The 24,702-nt window shown below is 43.6% G+C and overlaps 1 protein-coding gene and 1 long non-coding RNA gene across 2 annotated transcripts; one reads left to right on the forward strand and one right to left on the reverse strand.

Moving 5' to 3' along the window:
• The first annotated feature begins 359 nt into the window (after positions 1–359).
• LOC135549118 (uncharacterized) lies at positions 360–3,315 on the forward strand. Its single transcript, XR_010456944.1, has 5 exons — positions 360–1,066; positions 1,902–1,985; positions 2,277–2,407; positions 2,800–2,906; positions 3,153–3,315. It is a non-coding gene; the product is annotated as an uncharacterized LOC135549118 (long non-coding RNA).
• An 8,211-nt stretch (positions 3,316–11,526) lies between these two features.
• LOC135550211 (transcription factor Sox-19a-like) lies at positions 11,527–13,956 on the reverse strand. The gene is made up of 2 exons (XM_064980812.1): positions 13,036–13,956; positions 11,527–12,755 (listed from the first exon to the last, which is right to left on the reverse strand). Exons 1-2 carry the CDS (start codon positions 13,689–13,691, stop codon positions 12,443–12,445), a joined length of 969 nt encoding a protein of 322 aa, XP_064836884.1. The 5' UTR covers positions 13,692–13,956; the 3' UTR covers positions 11,527–12,442.
• Positions 13,957–24,702: the final 10,746 nt, after the last annotated feature.

Consider the following 24,702-nt stretch of genomic DNA (forward strand, 5'->3'; position numbering starts at 1 on the left):
GAGGACCTCCTTCATGGTCGTATCCAGTAGAGCCAGCTGGTTGCAGTGTTGGTGTAGTAGATGACCCTGTTTCTCAAACGTCTAGAAGATGGTGTATTCTTCCATAATTTCTGATGCAGTATTATGTAACCAGACGCAAGGAGTCAGGATGCAGGTGCAGATGGTGAGTTTAATAATAACGAACATGGAGAGTTACAAATCAAGAGAAATGTCTGGACATGAAAACTGAACCAATACTGCCTGTGGAGTGATGTTAGGGAGTTCCTAGATTAAAGGGAAGTAATCAGGGTAGTGATAGAGTCCAGGTGTGCCTCATGATGGGGCGCAGACATGCGTAATGAGGGTTGCCAGGTAAGCGGGAGTAGACGTGACAGCAGTAAAGTTTAGGAAATGCTGTGGCATTATGCTGAATTTTTATTTAGACCTTTTAATAAGTTACCCATACTGCCGAAATTATTGTTTAGATACGCTGCTGTTTTGATACAATGGCAGAGCCATGTATCAACCGGAGGGATGGTATGGTAGAGATAATTAGATAACACTTTGTAGCATACGGAATAACTAACTTTTAAAAATGTTTTATTGTTCATGTTGTGTTATTTGTGCACAGAATAATAGTAGACAGAAAGCAGGCTTAGAAAAACGCACATGAGTACAGGTAAAAGATTGGATACAGTGTTTACCTATTGTGTTAATGACTATAAGAATAACCCCCGATAAAAGATGGGTTATCCCCATTTGAGAAAGTATTTGGAAGACCATATAGAATGCCAGAATTAGGAAGGCCGGAACACGGTGTTGTAGAGACAGAAAATACTAGCAGAACACATGAGGAAACTGTTCAGTAACCACACCCGTATGTCTGAGATTTTATGCCCTACAGGAAAACTACAGAAGGAGATTACACACAAGCTTCTGCCAGGAGACTGGGTCTGCGTCCAATCACTAAAGAAATAGAACTGGAAGCAGTCACAGTGGGAGGGGCCATACCATGCTCCTGGTGACAGCCTTTGCGGTGAGAATAGCTGAAAGTGCTACCTGGGTTCATATAACACATTGCGGCAGGGTAAGACACATTAACACTGTCAAAAAATCACAGAGTTAGGAGAAGAACCAAATACCAATAAGGTTCGGAGGTTACCTCTCAAACGAAGATTCGTTAGAAGTGAAAGTGTGGGTTGGTCTCTAGCTGGTGATGTATTTTGGGGCTGTACAGAAGTACAGAAGTACTGGTCGGTCTGAGCTGTCTTGGTTGTGGGAGCCATTTTCTTAATACACCACGACCCACCCGAGAAAGCAGGGGGTAACTTGACCCATAATGTAGAAGATGAGGATGTTGTAATAACAAAATATAAAAGGTCACTTAATCTGGGTAAACAGGAAGTGAGAGTAGAGCTAGGGAAGGATGTCTCAGTTGAGTTCTATGTAGACCAAATGGGGTCTCTGACCCCTTGGCAGTCTAGAACTATGAGCCTTTATGGAAGATATCTGTGCAGTTCATGGAAACAGGTCATAGCTCACACAGAGAGAGAGGGCTATATAAATCCACATACCCAGTATGGAAGAAGATGGAGTATAGTGAAGGTGAAGGTTTTTTGACTATTATCCGGAGCAAGGGAAGTATTGCATAAAGGTACGAATTACCATTAAAAACATAAAGAGGATCTCGGGTTATGCTCCTTCATCCCTCTTCTCTAGAGCACAGCTCCCTTCAGTTGTGGAATGTACTTTAGGCCAGGAGTGAATCAGGGATCAACTGGTGGTCTGTCCTACTGCAGGTCTATTCCATCACAGGTCCTGTACTCTTTTGCATCACCAACAACTTCCCCCTCGAGTATGAACAATGAATTGACAAACCATTGTATCTTTATTTGCTCCACCTCTGTCTGTTTGTTACACAGAGCCTGGGCAGAGACTACTCATGTCGATCCAGAGTTTGGCCATGAGCTTCCTCATCCAACACTACAGTAGTAACACCCTCAAACGTATGACCACTCCCCTCTGTATACATGTGTGCTTCTAATGTGCATGAGTCCCTGCCTACAGATAACATTTTAAATCAATACTGGTCATTCTGAAATGTTTTTAACACAAGCATTCGATCAGGTAAAGTTTGCCAATTCACCACCCCATTTGTAAAAGGAACAATATGTCAGCCATGGGAGTACAACATAAATTGTTCATGCCTAACAGTTTATTTTAGGCTACATTTCACAGGAATAATGTGTTTATGTTCTGTACAGTGGCTGTGTCCTAACTGTCCTTGTTTCCTGCAGGTGTGTTGTTAATCTTGTCCTACAGTGGTGTGATGTGGATCCTGACCTCTGCGCTGACCTTTTCTCTGGTCCATAAACATTTAATCTCTGCGACGCAGGCCTCCAGCACGCTGGCTGTTGTTGCTAGTTGGGTATGATACCATACAACGCTTTTATTGTCCATTTGCATGGAAATATAATCAGCTGGAAGGCTTCTGGCAGTTGCGGTACAGTCAGCAGATGGTATACTGTAGGAGCTGGCCTATGTGATAAGAATGCATGTGCAAATGTTAAGCAGGAGAAGAAGTACAACATTTGATTAGTTTGCTGCAAAGGAAGGCAAGGCTTTTGAATCTTTGTCAATGGTGAGAAAACAAGCAAGGTAACTGCTTATGTTAGGTCATAATAAACATGTGTCTGTAGATATTTACAGACTGACTGCTAAGAGGAAGCTAACTGCATGTGTTGGGCTATAATAAGTTGCCTATATTGACTTGTACAGACTGGCTGCTGAGTGTTTGTTATGTTGGGTGTGTTTGGCCAGGTGATCAAGACAGAAACTACTGCCATGGCAACAAGGGCCAGCTGTCACCTCTGTCTGTGTTCCTGGTCTTCACTGGTTCACTGGCTGTAATCTTCACCTCTCTACGGGTAACACACACACACACACACACACACACACACACACTTAGAAAAGGTGAAAGCAGTGTTTCTCTGTTTGTATTACTCTTACTAAAATAATATCATCACATCCCTTTCAAATTGTCTTTGTATTTGACCCTGTTCTCTCATTTTACTCATGCGTCTCTGTTCCTTTCTCACTCTCTTCCTCATCATTTTCCTCCCTTATCCCCCTCATCTCTCTCTCTTCTCCCCTGGTCCTATCCCTCTCTGTAGGAGACTGGAGACTAGATCTCTGTCTCCACTCTGACCCATGTGCCTGTCACTGCTGCAGACCTGGAGCCAGAATAAAGTGAAATCGGTGAGGGGGCAGTTGAAATCGGGCACAATTTGGGGGGATTCTTGCATTGGAATGACATTGAATTCCGCTTATCATGCTCCACCCCAATAAACAATGTTCAAATGCTGAGACTACGAGAACATTGATTGAGTGCTTTTGAGGTGACAGGTAAACTACAGATTTCGCTGCAATCTCCACTGCGCTGTATCAGCACAACGGTCAGTGACCTACACACTAAAGCAAGGCCGTTTTGGTAATGAATATAATGGACGGATAGGGTAATTGGATAGGGTAATTCACCTATTACAAACAACCTATGTGAATGCAGCCGTGCTTTACCAAAATAATGCAAAAAATGTGCTGAAAGTCATAGCCAAGTTATTCATGCATGCAAACAAAAATACTGAATAGCCTTATTTGGCTTAGAATACAGACACAACTGTGAATGAATGAATGCAAACAAAACGGTGGTACCAAGTAGGCCTAGCAAACAAAATATCAGATTATGTCATGCATTTATCAATCTATATTTAGGCTAGTTACATTAACAGTAAATAAATGCAGTAAATAAAGGGTGAATGGAGATACAGATAAGTAAACTACAGTGAGATGCAGCCTTGCACAGCTTTCTTGCCAAACAAATAGGCCCACTTCGAACATGGAAAACCATGCCGCTCATGAGTACAGCAACACGTTGTGATATGGCACAATACAACTCCTGTGGCTCAAATTCAACCCACGTAAATTCAACCCATCAATTAAGCAATGCCAGCCAAACATAAACATGTTTCCAATACGTGCAGTTCAATTTACAACTTCGAAAACCAATAGGCCACCAAGAACTACAATAGAATGTGGCTATTCATATGCTGAAACATACCGCTATACCCAGGGGCGTCATTTGGGTTATTGCGTTGGAATTCTGCAGTAATTCCAGACACTCTCTTGCTAGCCTAATGACAATAACGCTTTTTACAGCTAGCTAAGAAGCTACCTAAACTCTGTAGTGGTAGGGCGTGAGGCAGAATTGAGCGAAGCAACTTCAATTGTAAACGTGACCCCCGATCTTATTAATCAAATATTATAGGCAGAGGCGTATCATGTTATTCCCTTAGCCTACCCAAGTGACTTCCCATAGCCCCTTTACTGTGGCGCGCTCTGTCCATTGTGCTGACACGGCACATGGGGGATACATGTTTTGCGCCAACCTGTCATTCAATCATTTGAACTTATTTTCTATTTTCATATAGGTACATACAATTAAACGGAGGGTGCTAAGCCCCCCCTTGTGGAGCTGGGTCCGCACAGCTGCCTGCTCCTGGTGTTGCAAGACTGGCAGCACTAAAGACAAAACTGAGTAATCGTCAACCACAACTCAATCCAAGGACCTACTGTTATAGTAAATGGTACCAAATATTCAATGTTACTTCAATCATTCCTTCGTGTGCGCATGCTTGTTTTGAGGTGCTTTTATGGCAAAGTTTAGTCCATAACATTTCAGGTCACAAAATGTAATACTCTATATGAACCGTACTTGTTCTGTCAGTGAATGCATTGTTGCTACGAGACAAATGTACTGCGATACTCATTCATGCCTCTGGAGAGAGACAAAGCACAATGTTCATGTCATCTTGAGGAAAGCTTCAGCAGAAGTATAATCTTCCAATAAAAATAACACAAATATTGCCATTTTTGCTTTTCCATTGGCTCATATATGGGGATTGGGTTGTTGACTTTTCTTGTAATTAAAACTGTTGAATTGATTATCGTACTTGTCATATTTTTCCAACTTCTATGAAGATTTTAACCCACTCAACCCTAACACTTTTCCAAGTTTATACCATCATTGTAAAGCCCTAGTTATTTTCTAGCTTTGACAAGTCATTTCTGAAGATTATAATGTGATTAATGTCTGTCCCTCCATTTTTAAGGTCAAACCTATTACGTGAACTAAACTCTCATTTTAATATGGTGAAACTATTCCTTTAAAAAATAAAATAATCAGAACGTAATGGTCAAATCAGTGTAAAAGCATTTGAGCTGGTTTTACTCTTTTTGGCCAATTTCTGTTTTCTGGTGGAAAACTGAGCTCGTTGAGCATAACACATCAACCCTGTTACCCATAGATAGGTTTTTAACCATTTTAAAAACATTGAAGCAAGTATTCAATTGCCCCTCCCTATTGAACACAAGTTTCCATTTCCTCTGTCACAAGGTGATTATTAAATATATATTTTTATGGCTGTTTTTAAGATGAGAACCTCAATCATGTTACTTTATTGGCACTTACTATAGTAATTTTGTTTATTTAAGCCCTTGAGATGGGAAACCATGTTTTTATGAAGTGGTACATGTGCTCTTTATGACAATGTTAAAATTAGGTCAAATTAAAAGTTTATTTTGACCAAGTTACTCTAACCAAACTGTACTCTGTTACTGGACTGACCCTACAGCAATCAGGTATTTGGCATCATGGCCAGCTTTACATTTTAATGCGCTAACATCCTAGGTCCAGTGACGAGGAGGAGTAGTAAGGATCAGAGGACCAATGTGCAGCATGGTACGTGTCTTTATTAAACCAAGCAAACACTGAAACAAAACAATAAAAGACACTTGAAATAACTAACGAAACACTTCCATGTGGAACACACAGACACAGAAAATAAAAACCCACGAAACACAAGCGGGAAAAGGCTACCTAAGTATGAATCTCAATCAGAGACAACTAACGACACCTGCATCTGATTGAGAACCATACCAGGGAAAAGCAAACACAACATAGAAAATGGTACATAGACAAACCCCCCCAACTCACGCCTTGACCATACTAAGACAAAGACATAACAAAGGAACTGAGGTCAGAACGTGGCAGTACCCCCCCCCCCAAAGGGGCCGCAAAACCTGAACCTATAGGGGAGGGTCTGGGTGGGTGTTTGTCCACGGTGGCGGCTCTGGCGCGGGACCTGGACCCCACTCCACCATAGTCTTTGTCTGCCTCCTCAACCGCCTCCGGCAGCGCCGGAGTGAAGGGCGACTCCGGCAGCGCCGGAGTGAAGGGCGACTCCGGCAGCACTGGAGTGACGGGCGATTCCGGCAGCTCCTGGCTGACGGACGGCTCTGGCAGCTCCTGACTGACGAACGGAACTGGCAGCTCCTGGCTGACGAGCGGCTCTGGCAGGTCCTGACTGACGAGCGGCTCTGGCAGCTCTGGACAGACGGGCGACTCTGGCAGCTCCGGACAGACGGGCAACTCTGGCAGCTCCGGACAGACGGGCGACTCTGGCAGCTCAGGACAGACGGGCGACTCTGGCAGCTCAGGACAGACGGGCGACTCTGGCAGCTCAGGACAGACGGGCGACTCTGGCAGCTCAGGACAGACGGGCGACTCTGGCAGCTCAGGACAGGCGGGAGCACCTGCAGGAAGGAGATGGAGAGACAGCCTGGTGAGGGGGGCTGCCACCGGAGGCCTGGTGCGTGGAGGAGGCACCGGATAGACCAGACCGTGGAGGCGCACTGGAGGTCTCGAGCACCGAGCCTGCACAACCCTACCTGGCTGGATACTCCCCGTAAGCCAGGCAAGTGCGGCGAGGTGCAATAGACCGCACTGGGCTGTGCTGGCGAACCAGGGACACCATGCGTAGGGCTGGTGCCATGTACCCCGGCCCGAGGAGACGCACTGGAGACCAGATGCGCTGTGCCGGCTTCATGGCCCCTGGCTTGATGCCCACTCTTGCCCGGCCGATACGAGGCACTGAGATGTAACACACCGGCTATGCCTGTGCCTACCCGGTCCACCTCTCTCCACGGTAAGCACGGGGAGTTGGCTCAGGTCTCCTACCTGACACAGCCACACTCCCTGTGTGCCTCCCCCAATACATTTTTGGGGCTGCCTCTCATCCCTGTTGCGCTGCCGTGCTAGCTCCTCATAATGCCGCCTCTCGGCTTTCGCTGCCTCTAGCTCTGCCTTGGGGCGGGGATATTCCCCAGCCTGTGCCCAGGGTCCCTTGCCGTCTAATATCTCCTCCCAAGTCCAATCCTCCAGGTATTGCTGCCTCTCGTCACCACGCTGCTTGGTCCTTTCTTGGTGGGTGATTCTTTATCTGCACTAGACAGAACTGTTTCGGTTGCGTTTGTTCACTTAGATTTTTTTGTTCAGTGTTCATTTACTTTATTAAAAAGATGGACACTTACCACGCTACGCATTGGTCCTCACCTTCTTCCACCACCAATGGCCGTTACAAGCTGGGTTTTTTTAATTATCTGAATATCAAATAATTTCTGGGCAACAATCTTACTGTGATTGTTTTCAATTACAATGCTAAAAAAAATAGCTACTTAGCAAAGAGCAAAGACCAAGCAATACTTTTGCTGGGACTATCTGAGTGGGGAGGGGGAAAACTGAAAAACATCTATTTTTGGCAGCGGGTTGGATCTCTCTTTCTTATTGGTCTAACTGATTTACCGCATGGGTATGTCACCATAGAAGGCCAAAACTCCCTCCCACCAAAACAGGCAGAAATGTCAGGCAGTCTTTTCAAACAGCTCTTATACTAAAAGGGCATTATCATCATTTTCACAGTATTATTCCAACCTCATAGTGTGGAAATATATATAAATCATGTTTTTGACTGCACTAGGCCTTTAATGAGAAAGGTAGTGTCACTGTGTGGGTGCAAACATGTAATGATCTTATTTGTTTGTGTGGAAGGCTGTGGCAATTGTTGTTTTTTTTCCACCTGGGGAGGTCATCTTGGGAGGTCTTCATTTGAAGTTAAGCTTCATATCTAGACTGGCTCATATCTGCTGGAACTCTTGAGGCCCAATGTGTTGTCCTGTCCTTATCTACCTGTACAAGCTCATGTGTCTCCAATCTCTCTGATGCATGAATGCGTCAGTGAGTTTCTATGCCCTTTGCGCTGCTTTTTGATGTGCTGTGTACAGACTCACCCTTCACAGCTCCGATCTAAGGATCTTTGTGTCCATGTCCCTGCGGCCAATACCTGTCCACGTTTTTGTTCAGTTAGGGTTTCCAGAAGAATATTTTATTTTCAGGACTGTAACGCGTTAGAATTCAATTAAGAGACAATTCCATGAAAATGTCTATACAAAAGAACATCTAAGCACAGCTAGCCTTTCTAAGGAATCAGTTGAGTGCTGTGAAAGTTTTTGAAGGGATCAACTCAACAAAACAAAAAAAGGATCTGTTTGCGTGCCTGAACAAAACGTGGGTTTACCGGTGCATTCATTTGAGGAACACCTGTGCTAACTCCCCGCCATGTTTCTTGGGCGGGAATTGTGAGTTGTTGACCTCGATGTGTTGGCTTTGTGTGGTGTGGCACGTCATGGGGAGACTGAGAACTGGATAGACCAGTCCAGCCCAACCTTAGGGTGGTCCCTCTCTCTGTGAGAACTAAAGTGTGGTGGTGGTGGTGGTGGGAGGGGAGCAATGACTTTACACTGGAAACACACCTTACAATGCTTATAGAATGGGGGTAGAAGATAATTGTCAGAGTGATTCATTTGAACAAAATCAGCCCAGTTTTGGGGGTAAGAGATTGTCAACAGTACATCGTTCCAGCTGGTTATTCCAAACCAAAATCTTAACCATCATAAATTTAGTCAACACGACAGTCACCAGCTTTCTCTGAAACCATTTACGTAACAGAAATTGATTTACTACTGCTTCGACACATCTCATCAGTTGCCAGTTGATTGCCAAATGACGTGTAATTTAGCTATTTTGTGGAGTGCTTGAGTGTTTTCACCTTGTTCTTGTAGAAAATGGAGATGACTGTTTGCTTTGACCAGCTAATGACTTCTGAGGCAAAGGATTACTATGTGGGAGCCAGACACAACATCTTTCCCTATCTCCACCATCACGCATGACCCCGGCCACACACACACACACACAAACACAAACGGCTGCCCATGCCAGCTTGTCACCCGTGACAGAGCACAGCCCTGATCTTTGGTGACTGTTCACAGTTGTGGTAAAATATGCTGCAGATCCAGCCCCCTCTTGTGACATAGCACTGAAGCGTGGCAGCCATTCTACTAACGCAAGAAGACGCCCACTCAAAGCATTCACCTGCTCTCTGCCTGCCTGCCACCAAAACATTGTTCATTATGACTTGGGTAAAACTACCTTGTCTGCCCAATGCACATGGAAGTGGCTCTTGCTTTTGCAAGTTTTATTCATTCCCTCACTCTAACCCAAAGAAAATGTTTTAAAAAACAATTGAACAAGTATTTGAAACTAAATGGGTCGTTCCACGAAGTAGGTGCCTTTTGAGTAGTGTAAATTGGCAGGGGAAAACAGCACTTTTATTTCACCTAATTTGGATATACTATCATAAATTGCACATGTTCAACTTAATTTAAAAAAAATTTCCCATCTCAAGAAGTGAAATTAAAAAAGTACTATAATAAGTGTCTATTAAGAACCAAATATATTAACAGGGTTGATAACTTAATCTTAAATCAGCCATGAATCCCCTTGTGACAGGGGAAATGGAAGATTGTCGTATGCAACAGGGAGGGGAAATTGAATGCAAGCTTCACCAAAAAAAAAAACACATCATTAAAACATTTCAAGCCTGTCTATGGGTAACAGGGTTGACGTGTTACACTCGACCCACTCGGTTTTCCACCACAAAAAAGAGTAGAACCAGCTCACCTGCTTAACACTTATTAGCTCCCTTTGTAAAATAAATGTAAAAGGAATATTTAACCATATTAAAATTAGATGTTCAGTTCATGTAACAGGGTTGACCTTTAAAATGAATCACTGATCACATTAAACAAATAATCATCAGAAATGACTAGGTCAAAGCCACAGGATAACTAGGGCTTTACATTGATGGTGAAAAGTTGGAGAAATGTTGGTGTTAAGGTGGGTTAAAATCCTCCTAGAAATCAGAGGATGCACAGAGGGACATGTCTAAATGCAGAATTTTGGCACTTTAGCAAGTCTTTATTCATATTTTAAAAAATCACATATTGAATTTTTCCATGTGGTTTATATTAAAAGGCAAGGTAGCCTAGTGGTTAGAGAATTGGACTAGTAACCGGAAGGTTGCAAGTTCAAAGCCCTGAGCTGACAAGGTACAAATCTGTCATTCTGCCCCTGAACAGGCAGTTAACCCACTGTTCCTAGGCTGTCATTGAAAATAACAATTTGTTCTTAACTGACTTGCCTAGTTATTAAATAAAGGTAAATAACAGGCTTTTAAAATTCAATGTTTTTTGCACAATTTCTACTTTGCACTAATTTGAAAGAACAGACCAAATGTGAAGAAAGAAATTGAGAGCAGATATGAATGCCTTCTGTCTAGATCTTAACCGTATACACACACGTTTTAACATCATGTTTGCGAGACTCACAGATCAATGTTTAACTATCAATTGCATATTATAACCTTTTTGTATTGTGCTGTCTAGGTCTACATAATTTTACATCTACAAACGAATGTTGGGTTGGTAGATTTAGAGGTGTTTTGCTATGATGCAAGAGGATAAGAGTGTCTATGGAATGGCATAGTCATTTAACTGGAGGGGGTAGTTTGGTGACAGGGGTATCCCTTGGTAACAACAACCTGTGGAAGACTGCTCGTTGCTAAGAGATTTCTTCAGAAAAGTGGACCCCCCTTCCTCCAAGAGTACAGATTACATGCAGAATCGCACTCCGTTAGTTGACATGTTCCTAGTTGCCCCAATTAAGACAATATTTTTCAAATCAACTAACTTTGTCTTCAGCTAAGGAAATGGTTTTGTCACAAAAGTGTGTTGATGTCCGTTAATATGAATCCATGTCCTACCCTACGACATTCCCTAGCCTAGTTCGACTAGTCAGTCAGTGATGTGATGGCAGACCTTATTTCCATGAGAATGGTGAGGGGCAGGGAAAGGGTTAAGCCTGGACTGTGGGATAAGGAAGAAGGGGCACTCAATGCAACGCTAATTTTCTGCCCCATGGGGCACCCAGAGAAAAGAGGACAAAGCCAGCCATAAGACACGCTGAGAACCACGGTTTACTGTGTGCACCTGCATGCTCTAAAGCAGTGAGGGAACAATGAGATTTACCGAAACGGGTAATTATGCTCGGGAGTTGGATGGCTTTCCACTCTCCTTTTCTGTTGGGAAAGAGAAGCGGGCAAAGGCCTGGTGAAAGTTTAGACTATCTCCATGTTAAATCATATAGGCCTTGAGTTTATTCTACGGTTGCATTGGAAGACTTCAGTTATGTCTTATGTAAATGGTGTTAGTTTTAGGAATTTATCATAGGCACATTATGTGACAGTAGAAAATAGAAAAAATAATAACACTTTATTACTTTTTTTTTGTTTTACATCATTCTTGTCAAGTGACTTGAAATAACAATACCCTTACTATAAGGGTATTAATAAAACATGAATTCAATACATTTCACAACGGTAAATAAGGCCTAAACCTCAGAAAAGCAGCATCGATTTAAACTAAACAATAACAAAAATCCTCAAATATCGGTTCAGTTGTGTGTTTCAAAAAGTTGTGAAATAAAAACCAACTGCTATTTAACTTTTATATAAATTACAGGGTGTGTAGACCCATTTAGAGGTAAATTCATTTTCTGAACGGATACAGAAATGGCAGTTGTCTGAGAAACATTTGAGATTGTCAATGTCGAAGCCATTTTGTTCAGAATTCACAAAAACAAAATGTCATACTTCCACTTCAACTTTTCGAGTTCCCATTGCAGTCATTAATACTCTTAGATGGTAGGTTTAGAGAAATAGCAGAATGGGACAATATCTGGGGTTTGGAATCACTCATAACCATCAAGGCATTCCAACTGGAATGTACACTGAAACCACTCAACGACCAATGATGACGACATCGTCATCTTGTCACAAAATATTGTCTGTGTCAGTGAGGGATCTCATCTTTGTATTAAAATGAATATTATTTTCTTTCTTCAGTCCCTGCACATTTACTGACCCCATTGGGCTGCCACCAGTCAATGCCAGAATATCAAGTCAGATCACGTTGTTTCCCAACATCCATCTTACTGGACTTCCACAAAAACAGTGTCAGACCCTGTAGGTCAGATGTGGATAAGGGAGTTAAGAGGGGAGTCGACAGCACTTCAACCAACATGATACACGGTTGATTGAATCAGTATAATGTCTCAGTTCAGAGGTGTGCGAGTTGGTGAGTGAGTTCAGCTTAGAGATGTGTGAGAGGGAATTCAAAGGTGGGTGAGTGGAGCTGACCCACCCAGGTAATGCTGCTGGATGTTTGCTGCAGAGACGGAGTACCCTCTCTGGGCCTCTGAGGCATCTCCCCCAGGCATGTACATGCTGATCATGTCCCTGAGATGGTCTCCCTGGACCTGGATACCACGCTGGGTCTGGTGCTGCTGGTGGGCCTGGTGGTGGTGCTGCTGGAGGGGGCTGTGAGGCCCGGTGGGGGATGGGGACATGCTGTGGCCATCAGACTGCTGCTTCACCATGGACATCACTGGGCTGACCTGCTGGGGGCTGCTGTTGTAGGACATGGGGCTGAGGAAGAGAGATTGGAGATTGGGTTTCTGATCAATTGAGACAAACTAATGAGAGTAACTATTTTGACTTCAAAAAGTCACAAAAGGGTCACTGACCAAAAATAAATGGACAAGATGGAAATAGACTATTAGGCCAATAAAACCACCTGGCCATGGGTTTTGTATATCCAAAAACAGTTTAGGCCTATAACTGCCAATGGTACATTGGAAAGAAAATATGTCTGAATAAACTGTAGACAGCCATTCAAATCATAGAAAAAGTAACAATCTAGACTCACCTGTATGCGTTGGCACCATTCATGTAGGCTTGGGCCTGGGCCATGCTGGACTGATACTGAAGTGCTGACAGGTCATAGCGGTGAAGCTGCTGGCTGTAGCCGAGCGCCTCGCTCTGCATCGCCGCAGTGTAGCCCCCTGTGTGGCCCCAGCCATATGCGTCCATTCTGGGGTTTCCAACTTGTCCCTGAGCCGCGGACGCACTCAGCAGGTGGTTACCGGCCGACATCTGATACTGGGCAGCTAGAGTATTGTTCTTCGGCATCGGTTTGGTTTTACGACGGGGCTTGTATTTGTAGTCCGGATAATCCTTCATGTGCACCGCGCGGAGGCGCTTAGCCTCGTCAATGAAGGGCCTTTTCTCGGCGTCTGTTAGAGATTTCCACGCGACACCAAGCCGTTTGGATATCTCAGAATTGTGCATTTTGGGATTTTCCTGAGCCATTTTCCGTCGCTCACCGCGTGACCAGACCATGAAGGCATTCATGGGCCGCTTGACTTTGTCCATTGGGTCAGGTTGGATTGTCGGTAATTTGGAACCTGTGTGGCCGCCCTCGTGCCCCCCTACTCCGTTCGCAGGTGGCATTCCTGTTCCAGGATGATGTGAAGGAACAGAGGACTTGAGTTGGTGCTCTATAATGTTATACATATTTACCATAAACGAAATATACAAAGTTTGAACAGAGCTTTAAAATTACACCGGCTGTGTAATGTCAACCAAGCATCCCAAGCAGAAGTTGAAAACAATAATGATAAAACAAATTGTCAGAGATGGAAACAAAATCGGCGCAAAAACATCCTGCTACCAACTCACGACTTCAGATGCTGGCCTTTAAACTACAATGAGAAGAGAGATACTGCTGTAGAGTTCCTTCTTGAAATAACTCCCTATCCCACTGGTAGCTGATGATTATAAAACTTCTTCACAAGCAAATCTGCTCCTAACTTCCCTCCCTCCAGCCCACTCATTTACATCACTATAGAAGGGGTGCGGTGAATTTGGAATGCACTTGAGTGAATATGAAGAGAGGCGGAATCGCTGTGGGAGGGAGGGAGGCAGCCCCCCCCCCCCGCCCCTCTTCTCTCTCTGCAACGCAAACTTCAAACTTTACTTTGTTAAATGTATTATATAGTTCTTGTTAATTGAAGATAAAGAATACTTTTGTTTCAGGCTTCTCCATAACACTGGCCATCAGACATGTTTAAGACAAGGGAGGGAGAAGGCAGGGAACTCCTCACCCAATTCTCTCTCCAATACAAACTTTAAAAACGAGTTTACATTTTCAGATTCATCATTCTTATTTACTTAAGGTATATAATTATCTTATTTCAGATCTTTCTCTATAATATTGGCCACCACATTAATGACGCTTGTTGACAGTAATCAAAATAAGTTTAGGCTTTTCATATCAATGTAATGTCAGAATGACATCTCTGTAGCATATTTGAACGACCTAATAACATATTACAATGTACAATCCATTGGATTCCATTGTCAAAAGCCTGGTAGGCTTATGTTTTCAGAGAGAAAGTATGTCAACAAAACAAGACCCATTTCACAGTATATACCCCATGCATGGCCCATGCCTCCTCTATCCAGTAGCAGCTCCCTGCGGTTCTAAAATGAGACTAGGTGTGATATTACTAGTAGCTACCCATTACACCTTTTTCTAGTTTCTATGGTCACCACTTTACACCTCCACTGGGGGCTAGATGTTTGCCCATAGCCGTCAATCAGTAAATAGCTCATTCATTATGCTTTGCAGGATTAAGAGTCAGTGCTTGAATTGAGCTGGTGCCCACAGGTGTACCGGCACCTCTTATAGAATACAAGCAATAAACTATGATGACTACTGACACCTACATATAAAGACTACTGGGCCGGCACCCAAAATGAGTACTAGCTGGCACCAACTATTTCAGTCCACTTCAAGCACTGAGTAGTGTGATACAAGTTGAATGTTAGAGTGATATAATCAAATGGGATAATGACAAATATAACAAACACTATAAACTGTTGAATTACGTTGGTATCCAGTTTATAATAGCAATAAGGCACCTCAGGGGTTTGTGGTATATGGCCAATATACCACAACTCCACTTTGTGTCGTGGCTAGGAACAGCCTAGCCGTGGTATATTGGCCATATACCACAACCCCCAGAGGTGCCTTATTGCTTAAATAGACTGCAATGTGCACAATAATACCAGTCCCCCTTAGCATCAGGGAGATTTGGTTGGTTGAGATATCGATCTGATAATTTGGACTGAAAATCCACAATAATATATACATTATCCAATTTATTTGGATTAGCTAGTTCAATGGCCACAATAACACAGCCATTAACCAATTTATTTGGACTGGTTCCAATGACCAAGATAATATAGCCATTATGCAACTTATTTGACTATTTGTACTTGGAGTATGCCTCTCCCATTGTGCCAGGGTCATTCCTTTTTGTGAGTAGAAGATAAGGGAAATAGAGGAAATACATGTATGTTTCCTGGTGTTGTGGTGGTGACAATCAATTCAACATTAAAGTGGGCAAATAAAAGACCGACAAGACAGAGGGGGTGAGATTTGAAAGCCTCTAGCATTATATACATAGGGGGAAAAAACAGAGATTGGCAATGACAGATTTGAGGCAAAGGAAAATGAAGTGGAGAGGTTGAGGAGAAGAAAGAGGATAGAAAGAGAGGGAGGCCAAGAAACAGAGAGTAGCACAAACAAAAGGTTGGTGATGGGGGGTTGGTGGTTGGAAGAGAAAGTCCTCAGAGACAAGCAGATTGAAAGCCGCTCTATTCATCGCTCTCTCCTCCGGCTCTTCTCATGTAAATGGGCCCTGCGGTCTCCCAGCTATCCGTCACAGGGCAGGGGAACCCAGGCAGGGCCCTTTACGAGCCTCCCGTACACACAATTGCTCTACCAACAATTGGGGTGCCAATGGGGGGTTGGGGGGTCACGGTTGGGAGGCCAATCTTGGTGAGAGAAATAGTGAAGGATGGATACCGGAGAGAGGGGGGGGGGAATTGGAGGAATGACCACCTACACTGAGCCAGAGAAGTATACATTGGTTTAGGTTGGTTGCATTTAATAACATAAGGAAAAGTGATGAAATGATAACAGGAACCGTGTGTGAGAATGACAAGAGGCTGTTCGATGCCAATTCTCAACTGTAAAAGTTTAAAGGGCGAGGATTTGTTTCTTAATAAGAAATAGGACGCTGACATGCTGTTACCTTCTAATAACTCTGATTCATGTAGATTTGTTCAATTGACACGCTGAGAGATCTTTAAAGGGGGCTGTAGCCTATAGACCTACAACATTTCTAAAGAGCACTTAGGCCTATTCCAGACAAACATAAAGACACACAGCAGAGATAATACAAATTGTAGAAATATACTAGAAAATAATTTCAGAAAAACATGGACTTTATTCACCAGATCCACTTTATGACTGTCAGTAACTCCATTAGTAACTAGTCCAGTAAAACAATGTAAATTTGTAAAAATTCTAACTCACGAATACCTTCCTGGTGTTGTGGTGGTGACAATCAATTCAACATTAAAGTGGGCAAATAAAATACCGACAAGACAGAGGGGGTGAGATTTGAAAGCCTCTAGCATTATATACATAGGAAAAAAACAGAGATTGGCAATGACAGATTTGAGGCAAAAGTCACTTGAGGCAAAGCCGTTGTTCAAAGTCTTTCTGACCTATCTACCACCTTGGGTCCATCTCTCTTTTTTTGTGGGTGCATTTAAACATAAAAAGTGATTTATAATGTTTTAAAATCTAAATGCCTGAAGGATAGGCACTGCTGAGTGAAGCAGCAACACTGGATGGAAGGCACCCAAAATTGGACAGTATTTGGAATCCATCTGGTGGCAGACACAGGTATTTATTTATTCTTAGTTTAACTAGGCAAGTTTTAAGAAAAAGTTCTTATTTACAATGACGGCCTAGGAACAGTGGATTAACTGCCTTGTTCAGGGGGCAGAACAACAGAGTTTTACTTTGTCAGCTCAGGGATTTGATCTTGCAATCTTTCAGTAACAAGTCCAACACTCTAACCACTAGGCTACCTGCCTCAGGTTGAAAAGCCCATTGCCATAATACATTTGTTTTTCCTCTGTGTAATGTCAAACAAGCAGTAACATTCTACATTCTATCCCTAAAACGGTACTGGTCAATCATACTGCTTGCGCATTTCAATGAACCAAATGTTATTAAGTGCACTCTGTGGTGATCAAATCAGTTCCAACTGCAAATAACATTTTTATTAAATCAAAGACATCCTCACTTACATAGAGCAGAATACAATGTAGAAATTATTTCTTACATTGTTTCTGTAAAAATGACTTCAGCTAGACTACATTTGTATGATAATTGCTGTTGTTTCATCATGTTTCAGCTAGTCTACAACGTCAATATTGTTAACTATGTTTGAGCAGAAATCTTAAAATGCTTGCAGGCAGCCTAATTCTGAAATTTTGCCAAATTATTGTCAAAAGAGCTGATCTGATTGGTCAAAATACCAATTTGGTGGAAAAAGATCCGAATTTGTCTGCCTGTGTAAATGCAGCCTAATTTTGCTCACAGTACAACATTTGCCTAGTCCTAGAGACAATCCGAGAATGCATCTGAATACAAAATATATGGGTTTATACAAGGCAAGAATGCAATTATTTCATGGCCCCACTATTTATGCAATAAATCCCCCCTGCATGACCATTCAGATGTTCCAAAAAACAGGATCATTCCATCTCTTAATATGGGTCATATTGAGGGGGATCGATGAAGCTGAACTGCAGTGCACAGGTCTAAAGCCAGTGACGCAAATGGGTAAAAGCAGTGAGGGAGGAGCACCCTTCTCAAATTGAAGAGTAATCTGCACCGCTCGGTCATGTTGTCAACAAGGCAGCATGATGCATCGTTTAGAAGCATACAACATCTCTTTTCCACAAAACACACTATATATACAAAAGTATGTGGACACCCCTTCAAATGAGTGGATTTAGCTATTTCAGCTACACCCGTTACTGTCAGGTGTATAAAATCGCCATGCAATGTCCATAGACAAATATTGACAGTAGAATAGCCTAGCAGCCGCACACAAGATAACCATACGCAATGCCAAGCGTCGGCTGGAGTGGTGTAAATCTCACCGCCATTGGACTCTTCGAGCAGTCAAGACGCATTTTCTGGAGTGATGAATCACTCCATCAGGTAGCCCGATGGACGAATCTGGGTTTGGTGGATGCCAAGACAACGCTACCTACCCCAATGCATAGTGCCAACTGTGTAGTTTGGTGGAGGAGGAATAATGGTCTGAGGCTGTTTTTCATGGTTTGGGTTAGGCCCCTTAGTTCCAGTGAAGGGAAATCTTAACAGTACAGCATACAAGGACATTGTAGATTATTCTGTGCTTCCAACTTTGTGGCAACAGTTTTTCAGAAAGGCCCTTTCCTTTTCTGTTTCAGTATGACAATGCCCCTTACACAAAACGAGGTCCACACAGAAATGTTTTTTCGAGATCGGTGTGGAAGAACTTGACTGGAGAGCCCTGACCTCAACCCCATCCTTTGGGGTGAATTGGAACGCCAACTGCAAGCCAGGCCTAATTGCCCAACATCAGTGCCTGACCTCACTAATGCTCTTGTGGCTGAATGGAAGCAAGTCCACACAGCAATGTTCCAACACCTAGTGGACAGCCTTCCCAGAAGAGTGGTTGTTATAGCAGCAAAGGGGGGACCAGCTCCCTATTAATGCCATGACTTTGGAATGAGATGTTCAACGAGAAGGTGTCCACAAACTTTTGGTCATGTAGGGTATATGTTCGAATTTTGACATCCAGTTCCGTTGGCATGCATTGAAACGTGTGGCCTTATCGTGGCTTTCTTTTGCAAATTACCATGAATTAATGGACTTATTTCCTAAAGTTTATTATTTCCTAATACTAAACAAAATATTAAGGTGTTGGACATTCATTGTGTGACAAGAAATAACTATCAGGTCTGCTCCAGCAGCTAGAATTTGTCTGTCCACAATTCAACTGTGGGAACATGGAGGCTCTCAACACCAGACAACAGAAAGAGCTGTCCGCTACTATACCAGAGATTGTTCATGAGAAGATTACCTCTGCCCTTGACTTACCACTAAAAATGTTAAATGAATCATTGGCAGTGCTCACTGCTGAAGTGGATAACTTTTTAACTAAAGCGGAAAGTCTGGACATGGCAGCCAATGCAACAGAGGTGCTACTCCGTGACCTGGAAACAGCGCAACCTAAATTGGAAAGGATAATCATACTCCTTAAAAGAGAAAACAGAATAAAACGAAAATGATTTCTTTAAATTCAATGTGCGGGTCACAGGACATGAAACTGGTGTGGAAGCAGGTAACCCAACTTCCTTCATGAGACTGCGGTAAAGTCAGCTTTATATTAAAGATGCGGACTTTGCTCATCAATACCTCTTTAACAGAATATGCCAGGATGAAATAAATGTAATATTCGTAATCACCTGACGATAGTGAACAAGCTACACCCCTTTTCTCGGTTCCGTTCTGTTTTCAGTCCATTTACAGTCATTTCTATGGCAGGGACCATCTTAAAATTGCAATTGGAACCTAGAAAAACAATCACATGACATAGAACTATCAAGTCAACTGTAATATATCATTTTTTTACGATAGTGATTTTCAATCAATTAAAATTTACTTCCTTAAAACTTTAATAGCTTCGAACCCATAATACCTTCACGAATATACACATTTTTCTATACATTTTATATAATTGTATGTCTAAAATACTTCCTATACTTCAATAGCTTTCACCCAATACTGACTTGCATGAACTATTGGTCCAGGGACCTCTTCCCTCCAATCCACAGTAATTACTTTTTGGCTTTGTGACGGTCTATTATTTTTTTAATGTTAACTGTTTTTACATGACAAACACTTTCCTAAAACTTGAAATTACTTCCATCCCATATGACTTCTATGAATTAAAAAAAGAGGCCAGCTTTCGCTCCGCTGGCCATTATAGAGCAGTGTGTCACCATTTGGCTACACTAAGAGTCATATTAACTGGCGTTTTCCCCCGCTTCATTGAATTTCTTCATTTTGACATGAGGAGCACCGCTTGTCTCCTTTGAATATAATCAATTTGTCATTCGGGTTGAGCCACATGGTCAAGTAGACCCTTTTCCGGCTTACAGACTGGCCATCAGTCGACCTATCTAGTCATCAACGTGCTACGCAATACTTACCAGGAGAAGAGAGAGCCAAGGAATAGCGCTACTATCCTGCATCCTTCAGCTGGGGTGGGCATCCTTTTCCTACTGCTTGTCTCTGTCCAGCACTCTGAGACACCTGAGAGCAACACACGAGGGATTACTTGGCTGGGAATCGGATGGTAGCGCCCTCTGCCAATGTATGAAAGCATTAGCTTTGCTAGTTTGAGTGTGTGTTCATGATACTTGTTACTGTTCTATATCTATAGTATCTATATCCACAGTAAAACGAGTACTATATCGACATAACCTGAAAGGCCGATCAACAAGGAAGAAGCCACTGCTCCAAAACCGCCATAAAAAAGCCAGACTACGGTTTGCCAGACTAACTGCACATGGGACAAAAATCGTACTTTTTGGAGAAATGTCCTCTGGTCTGATGAAACAAAAATAGAACTGTTTGGACATAATGACCATCGTTATGTTTGGAAGAAAAAGGGGGAGGCTTGCAAGCCGAAGAACGCCATCCAAACCGTGAAGCACAGGGGTGGAAGCATCATGTTGTGGGGGTGCTTTACTGCAGGAGGGACTGGTGCAATTCACAAAGTAGATGGCATCATGAGGTAGGAAAATGATGTGGATATATTGAAGCAACATCTCAAGACATCAGTCAGGAAGTTAAAGATTGGTCGCAAATGGGTCTTCCAAATTGACAATGACCCCAAGCATACCTCCAAAGTTGTGGCAAAATGGCTTAAGGACAACAAAGTCAAGGTATTGGAGTGGCCATCAAAGTCCTGACCTCAATCCTTTAGAAGATTTGTGGGCAGAACTGAAAATCGTGTGCGAGCAAGGAGGCCTACAAACCTGACTCAGTTACACCAGCTCTGTCAGGAGGAATGGGCCAAAATTCACTCAACTTATTGTTCTTCCTGTCCAGAGCCGGGGATTTGTTCAAGCCGCCTTCATCTAATAGACCACTTGTCTACTCCCTTCGGCCTGCACTCTTTTCGAATCTAGTCACCATGAGGGGTATTATTATTACCAGAATGATGCATTCTATGTGCCGTGCCTGTGTGCCTCTCACGGTTAGTTTCTCATATAGCTTTAAGCCCCTCTCCTTGTAAACTCTAGAGAGTAAGGCCCTATCTAGTGGACCTCTTTTGTAAGATGGCCCTCCGACCTGCAACTGTCTTTTACATTTATATATGTGTTCCCCTTCTTATAATGTATATTATTGCCCCTTTTACTATCATCCTGGGCTAAGGTCTCCTTGCCCTGCCTAGTCAACGCCATTTTACCAGCTGTTGTTGTGCTAGCTGATCAGCTGTTGTTGTCTCACCTACTGTTTTAGCTAGCTCTCCCAATTCAACACCTGTGATTACTGTATGCCTCGCTGTATGTCTCTCTCAAATGTCAATATGCCTTGTATACTATTGTTCAGGTTAGTGATCATTGTTTTAGTTTACAAAGGAGCCCCTAGTTCCACTCTTCATACCCCTGATACCCCCTTTGTCCCACCTCCCACACATGCGGTGACCTCACTCATTACAACCAGCATGTCCAGAGATACAATCTCTCTCATCATCACCCAATGCCTGGGCTTACCTCCGCTGTACCCGCACCCCACCATACTCATGTCTGCGCATTATGCCCTGAATATATTCTACCATGCCCAGAAATCTGCTCCTTTTATTCTTTGTCCCCAACGCTCTAGGCGACCAGTTTTGATAGCCTTTAGCCGCACCCTCATACTACTCCTCCTCTGTTCCGCGGGTGATGTGGAGGTAAACCCAGGCCCTGCATGTCCCCAGGCACCCTCATTTGTTGACTTCTGTGATCGAAAAAGCCTTGGTATCATGCATGTCAACATCAGAAGCCTCCTTCCTAAGTTTGTTTTACTCACTGCTTTAGCACACTCTGCTAACCCTGATGTCCTTGCCGTGTCTGAATCCTAGCTCAGGAAGGCCACCAAACATTCTGAGATTTCCATACCCAACTATAACATTTTCCGTCAAGATAGAACTGCCAAAGGGGGGGGGGGGAGTTGCAGTCTACTGCAGAGATAGCCTGCAAAGTAATGTCATACTTTCCAGGTCCCTTGGTTCATTCCAGACCTGACTGCCCTCGACCAGCACAAAAACAACCTGTGGCGGACTGCAATAGCATCGAATAGTCCCCGCGATATGCAACTGTTCAGGGAAGTCAGGAACCAATACACGCAGTCAGTCAGGAAAGCTAAGGCCAGCTTCTTCAGGCAGAAATTTGCATCCTGTAGCTCTAACTCCAAAAAGTTCTGGGACACTGTGAAGTCCATGGAGAACAAGAGCACCTCCTCCCAGCTGCCCACTGCATTGAGGCTAGGTAACACGGTCACCACCGATAAATCCATGATTATCCAAAACTTCAACAAGCATTTCTCAACGGCTGGCCATGCCTTCCGCCTGGCTACACCATATTCTTATCGGCAGACTCAGTAGCCTTGGTTTTTCTGATGACTGCCTTGCCTGGTTCACCAACTACTTTGCAGACAGAGTGCAGTGTGTCAAATCAGAGGGCATGCTGTCCGGTCCTCTGGCAGTCTCTATGGGGGTGCCACAGGGTTCAATTCTCGGGCCGACTCTTTTCTCTGTATATATCAATGATGTTGCTCTTGCTGCAGGCGATTCCCTGATCCACCTCTACGCAGACGACACCATTCTATATACTTCCGGCCCGTCCTTGGACACTGTGCTATCTAACCTCCAAACAATCTTCAATGCCATACAACACTCCTTCCGTGGCCTCCAACTGCTCTTAAACGCTAGTAAAACCAAATGCATGCTTTTCAACCGTTGTTCCGACCTTGAATATGTGGACATCTATAAGTACCTAGGTGTCTGGCTAGACTGTAAACTCTCCTTCCAGACTCATATCAAACATCTCCAATCGAAAATCAAATCTAGAGTTGGCTTTCTATTCCGCAACAAAGCCTCCTTCACTCACGCCGCCAAACTTACCCTAGTAAAACTGACTATCCTACCGATCCTCGACTTCGGCGACGTCATCTACAAAATAGCTTCCAACACTCTACTCAGCAAACTGGATGCAGTTTATCACAGTGACATCTGTTTTGTCACTAAAGCACCTTATACCACCCACCACTGCGACTTATATGCTCTAGTCGGCTGGCCCTCGCTACATATTCGTCGCCAGACCCACTGGTTCCAGGTCATCTACAAGTCCATGCTAGGTTAAGCTCCGCCTTATCTCAGTTCACTGGTCACGATGGCAACACCCACCCGTAGCACGCGCTCCAGCAGGTGTATCTCACTGATCATCCCTAAAGCCAACACCTCATTTGGCCGCCTTTCGTTCCAGTTCTCTGCTGCCTGTGACTGGAACGAATTGCAAAAATCGCTGAAGTTGGAGACCTTTATCTCCCTCACCAACTTCAAACATCTGCTATCTGAGCAGCTAACCGATCGCTGCAGCCTTATCGGTAAATAGCCCACACAATTTTACCTACCTCATCCCCATACTGTTTTTATTTATTTACGTTTCTGCTCTTTTGCACACCAATATCTCTACCTGTACATGACCATCTGATCAGTTATCACTCCAGTGTTAATCTGCAAAATTTTAATTATTTGCCTACCTCCTCATGCCTTTTGCACACAATGTATATAGACTCTTTTTTCCCCCTACTGTGTTATTGACTTGTTTATTGTTTACTCCATGTGTAACTCTGTGTTGTCTGTTCACACTGCTATGCTTTATCTTGGCCAGGTCGCAGTTGCAAATGAGAACTTGTTCTCAACTAGCCTAACTGGTTAAATAAAGGTGAAATAAATTTTTTTTTTTAAAAGAGGGTCATAGTTACTACCACCATTTACCCGCGCTTAATTGGATTTCTTCACTTGACATTCAGGGCACTGGGCAGAAATCACATTGTCAACACCCACCTCGGGCTTTCGCGATGCTTTGATTTAATTAAACAGTCAGATTCCCCTGGTCTGCACCAGTTCTGAGTCAGTTGCTAGGCGCCGGCTATGGCGACCTGCCGGAGACACATGTGCGAACGGGGCAGGCAAGCGCCGTAGATCCACGAGAAGGACCTGGCACTCGTCCAGAGTAGCCGCCGCCAACCGCCGGACTAAACCCCCACCGGTCGGCCATCGCCCGGGGTCACTGCTCAGACGAACCTCCACAGGCAGCCCCTTGCGAGACCATGCACGAGACTCCGCGAGACGGGCCACATGACAAATTTCCGACGGTTGCGAGAGGAGGGCAACAGAGCGACTTCTCCCAAGCTCGAGCCCAGCCCTGCTTCGCACCCTAGCCCGACCAACCCAGCCTTTAAATCTGACTTGCCCACTTCCCTTACATACCTTGTTCTAAAATGCCAGAGGCTGTTCACCTTGTAGAGATGCTATGGATATGGGTACGGTCCGGG

Source organism: Oncorhynchus masou, chromosome 12, assembly GCF_036934945.1.
Source record: "Oncorhynchus masou masou isolate Uvic2021 chromosome 12, UVic_Omas_1.1, whole genome shotgun sequence".
NCBI classification, from domain to species: Eukaryota; Metazoa; Chordata; class Actinopteri; order Salmoniformes; family Salmonidae; genus Oncorhynchus; species Oncorhynchus masou.

Coding starts and splice junctions, on each gene's coding strand:
- LOC135550211 (XM_064980812.1), bottom strand. CDS start 13,691: ATGGTAAATATGTATAACATTATAGAGCACCAACTCAAGTCCTCTGTT. Junction 12,756..13,035: donor AATGGTGCCAACGCATACAG/GTGAGTCTAGAT, acceptor TCTCTTCCTCAG/CCCCATGTCCTACAACAGCA.